At 45.4% G+C, this 4,908-nt stretch overlaps 1 protein-coding gene across 1 annotated transcript in view; it reads right to left on the bottom strand.

Annotated features, from left to right (window-relative positions):
* Nucleotides 1–1,277: 1,277 nt before the first annotated feature.
* Nucleotides 1,278–4,908, bottom strand: part of LOC125931353 (nuclear RNA export factor 2-like) — a 328,062-nt gene continuing 324,431 nt past the window's right edge. The window contains 9 exon segments of the mRNA XM_049643271.1: nucleotides 1,278–1,446; nucleotides 1,865–2,047; nucleotides 2,593–2,665; nucleotides 3,138–3,180; nucleotides 3,274–3,389; nucleotides 3,512–3,570; nucleotides 3,691–3,798; nucleotides 3,938–3,993; nucleotides 4,079–4,147. Coding sequence (XP_049499228.1) covers nucleotides 1,278–1,446; nucleotides 1,865–2,047; nucleotides 2,593–2,665; nucleotides 3,138–3,180; nucleotides 3,274–3,389; nucleotides 3,512–3,570; nucleotides 3,691–3,798; nucleotides 3,938–3,993; nucleotides 4,079–4,147 — 876 coding nt within the window.

The following is a 4,908-nucleotide window of genomic DNA, read 5'->3' as shown; positions in this document are numbered from 1 at the left end:
TCATGTGCTTTTTAATTCTATTTTTCTTCAAACAGATTGAATTTAAATTTCACTAGATTTATATGGTTAAAAAAGTAATACTATTTTCTGTATACAAATATCTGACTGAAACACTGGGGACAGAGAATACCAGCATTTAGGTCAACTTTATTTTATCATTTAATCACTTATCTGAACATCTGCAATTGTATTTTTATAGGTTATTATGGTCGAATGGATGATCTCATACATATCTTGAGTATTGATATTAATTTTTTTTATTTTTTATCTTTATTTATTTTTTTAATTTTATTTTTTATTTTTTAAAATTTACATCCAAATTAGCATATAGTGAAACAATGATTTCAGGAGTAAATTCCTTAATGCCCCTTACTCATTTAGCCCACCCCCCCTCCCACAACCCCTCCATCAATCCTCAGTTTTTTCTCTGTATTTATGAGTCTCTTCTGTTTTGTCCCCCTCCCTGTTTTTATATTATTTTTGTTTCCCTTCCCTTATGTTCATCTGTTTTGTCTCTTAAAGTCCTCGTATGAGTGAAGTCATATGATTTTTGTCTTTCTGTGACTGACTAATTTCACTTAGCATAGCTATTAATTTTAATAACAATTTTTGATTGTTATGTTTCCCTCTCTATTGATTTTTCTATATATCAAGGATATCAATACAATGTGAGTCATATATGAGTGCATTTTTTGCTTCCCAGGTTCTCTTGTGCTCTATAATGCTGTTTTTCCCTAAATGGGTTGTTTTTAAATTTGAATAGATTTGTATGGCTAAGAATGAATGCTGTTCTCTGCCTAAAAATATTTGACTAATATTTTAGAGGCACAGAACACTATCCCCAGGTATAACAGAATAAGAGAACATCCCTCACCTGAATAGGCACACAGAACTGGGACAGACACACAACCTGGGCTTTAGAGAGAGGTCTAGGATTTGAGTGTCTACCCCACTGTTCTCCAGGAGTCACTGGCCTTCTCTGACTCTCATTTTCTTTCTCTGTATACCGGTGATCAAAATAACTTCCTCAAATGGATTTTGCAGTCATTCAACATAACATGCTATGCCGCTATTTATTAAGAAGAGAATCAGGAATCCTGAGTAGGAAACTACACACCAATTGGTCTTTAGGTGGGTAAGTATCAGTTTAACGTTGGCTTCTCAACCCCAAGAAGGCCATCCACTCAGTCAGAAGTTAACTCAGACTAGAAAATAAACACAACAATGATAATGAAGATTAACATGGCCACACAGGGTTTCTTGTCAAGGCTGTGTTTTCAGGATCCTGGATCAGTCTGTATGATGACCTCCTCCAGGATCTTATGCTTGACCTGGTGGAAGTGAGGAAGGGGAGTTGGGAGATCAGCAGAGCCAGGAACCCTGAGTCTCATCACCAGGCCACCCAATTTCTGCTCACTTGGCTTGAATTCCTGAACCTTACCTTGGCTTAAACGAGAACAGGCATATTCCTAATAGAGGTCATGAAGTTACCTAGTGTGGAGAAAGCACAGGTGATACCTATCAAACCTAAAATGGAGACAGTACTATTTCCGAATCTATGCAAAAGAAACATGTCCCTACGTTTATCACAACATGGGCAATGCAATGAGACCTGTGGCACAGTGCCTGCTGGGAAAACTCCTAAAACTCAAATGTCTGTTGATAAAGGAAGAGGGTCAAATAAATTCAAGAAGTAATACACATCTGGTCAAAACAACTGCCTAGCTTCTGTGTTAAAACACATAAACGTTCAGGGTGATAATGAGTGAAATACATAAGCAATACTAATTACCAGCAAGTTCCCGTTATTCAATCCTCAGCCCCTCCCATCACCCTCCTATCCGCATGCACCCCCAGCACTCACTTATGAGATTGTTGGAGGTTCATCCCAGACTGTGTGGTGAAAGACTGAGCCATTCCCTGCTGCTTCTGGGAAAAGGTGGTCGAGTACCTGCAGGAGGGAGTGGGAACTAGGATAGAGAATGTGCTCTGGGTATCCTTAGGGCTGATGATATCCACAAGCAGAGTATCATTCATGATGCATAGACTGGAGGAAAAATGGGACCTTAGACAACTGGACAGATAGACAAACTGACATGCCAATAATGATCTTGCTCCCACTGCCACTGAGCCATCAGATTCTTTCCATATCCCTGCTGTATCTCCCATCCATGTGTCTTAGATAGTACCTCTACTTCTTCACCAATCACGGAGCCAATATTTGGCAAGATACTTGCAAAAATATGAGGACATTTAACCATTTGACCCTAAACCACGGGCAAGTTTACATCAATACTTACCAGGCACATATGACAAAGAGTTGACAGTCTAATCTCAATTTCCAGAGGAAGAAAGTGTGTCACCAAAAGGTAACGTGTGATTTGGCAAAGGTCACAAAAATAGTGAGTGTTGGGAACAGGAAAAAAAAATCTGATTAAAGAACTCACACTCTTAATCATTAGGAGAGATGATTCCTTGGATGAACCTATTGCCTTTTCACAAAATTCAGAATACGCCAAGATTGTAATACCTGATTTCCACACAACTGAACTCTTACTGAACTGGGTGATACACCCACAACAAAGCATTCACCTGCAATTGCTGACAGGGCTAGCGATGAAGGTCCGGGTAAAGGCACGAACAGAATCCTGAGACATTCGTTCCACTTCAACAACAAAAAACAAATAACACCACCTCTTAGCATTCCACATGCTTTACACACTCACATAGCATTCCCAGTCATGGTCTGACTTGATATTCATTCATGCTGGAGGGGACAATTGTTCTCTGGGAGTCAGAGTGTTCTGAATGGGGAAGGCAATCTGTTCCCCATGACAGGGATCTGACTATGTGCTGGGACCAATGAATACCCCTCAAAACTTACAGGTTCAGAGCCCAAGTTCACAGAGTAAGGATCTAGGGTGAGAGCTATCAAAGTCCACAGACTGTGTCCCTAATGCCCAAGCTGTGTGGGGTAGACAGGCATATAGCTGGTTCAGACCAGGGTGGTTTGAAGACAGAGTGAGGACAGGAGAACACAGCAGGAATCGGGGAAGCTGGGAGAGTTCTGAGAGGGAGCCCAACCACCAAGGAAGGGGCAGTGGGGCAGCTGAGGAGGAGGTTCTACACACACTCACCTTCCTTGAACACTCCGTTGACAGAGAAGCAGAGCATCAAGTCCTAAAAGGGAAGAGCCCAGGTGCTAAGTCACCTACACTTCCTACCCACCTGTGGCTTTCTGAGGGCTACCCTTGGGAGGAAGCAGGTGCTCACCGTCTGGCACCATATGTCCACCACAAAGGAGCTGAGGTCATGCTGAGTTTTGGGCAGCACACAGAGGGAGTGCACAATGTCATGTTTTGTATGCTTCAGCAGCTGAACACGCAGGTCTATGGGGGGGGGGGAGGGGGTGGAGAAGCAAGTGAAGGTCAGGGGTTGCCACACCCTGGGTCCTATGATTAGCCCCTCACATCTCCTTCCCCTGCCCAATTTTCCCTTATCGCACACGCACAGGGGTCCTGGACCTTCTTCATGTTCCTGCTTTCTTTGAGGTACTTGCACAAGCTGCTTCTAGGGAGAGAAAGAGGAACAGGGAGTGGTGGTCTGGCCAGTGTGCATGCTTCCAGGAGCTGCCCTGTGTCTGCTGGGAGCCACAAAGCCCATGAACAGAGTCTGAGCTGTGCTACTCACGGGGCTTGCTCCTTGGGGTTGAAGGGAATGGTCAGGGAGAAGCAGGCCTCATCGTGGTAAGCACCAAGGAGACCCTGACGATCTCCAGAGTCATAGATCAAGTAGTACCTGTGGGGAAACAATGAGGACAGTCTCTCTCTGGGGTCTGGACCTCAAATGAGATTTCAAGACACAGTCAGCAGTCCTGAGCTTGAGTGGCCTCACCCATCCTAGCCCTCCACTTTCCCAGGTTCCCAGGAGTACTTACTGCTGCAGGAATTGCAGGACCAGACTCTTCAGCGCATCAGATCCAAAGAAGCTTCCCTGAAATCACAACAGCCCTCAGGACCACAGCTGATATCCCTTCCTCACACACCACCCAAAACCCGGCTTGATCTGCCCTCCTCACCTTGCAGGTTGGTAACCTCTTGTGGGCTGCAATACCAACGCTGGTTGGTGAAGGTGACTCCTGGCCATCCTGGGGAAAGGAAGAGGAAGTGAGTGTTGTTGACCAGGAGCGGATTATGGACAATCAGGAAAAGGATGGGCCCAGGAGACGGTGAGCCTCAGAGGTCAGATATGAAAGGGACATGCAGATTACATGGGCAAGGCTACATTTGGGATCACTGTCTTGGGGTGCTTGCTGCCTGTGGAGAACGTGGCTGAAGGATATCCGGAGCCCTTGTTGGGTTTCCACATAGATCTGCACATCCATGAGGTTTAAGGGTCATGAAAATTGTAACTTCTTCAAGACTTAAATGGCCTCTGGGCAGGTTTGGGGTGACATCAGTGCCAGTAGAGGACTCAATGATCAAAGAATACACCTACCAGGCACAATAACTTGGAAAACAGTTCCAGGATGGAGCTGTAGAAATCCAGAAAAAACAGAAAAGCCAGTGAAGGTTTGCAGGTGTCCTTCATCATGGGAGCAAGCACACTTACACCTGACACATGGCCAGTACGTCCCACCTACACCGCAGTGCCCCAGGCTTGCAGGGCCCTTGGCACCTCCCTTGTGGGCTGACTTAGAGGAAAAGCACACACTCTCTCTCCCCATCCTTCTCATTCCTTTCCTCTGCCTGACCCCCTCCTCCCTCCCGTTCCCCCTGGGTGGCTCCCACCTAGATTATCCTGACTCCCATCTCCAGATTCACCAGAAGCAACATTTGGATCCCAGGGTCCAGGGCTGCCTTCCCCTCCCTGCCTCCCTTCTTTCCTCTAGGCCCCCACTGAATACTC

This window comes from Panthera uncia, chromosome X (genome assembly GCF_023721935.1).
Source record: "Panthera uncia isolate 11264 chromosome X, Puncia_PCG_1.0, whole genome shotgun sequence".
Taxonomy (NCBI): domain Eukaryota; kingdom Metazoa; phylum Chordata; class Mammalia; order Carnivora; family Felidae; genus Panthera; species Panthera uncia.
This window is presented reverse-complemented; position numbering and strand designations above follow the sequence as displayed.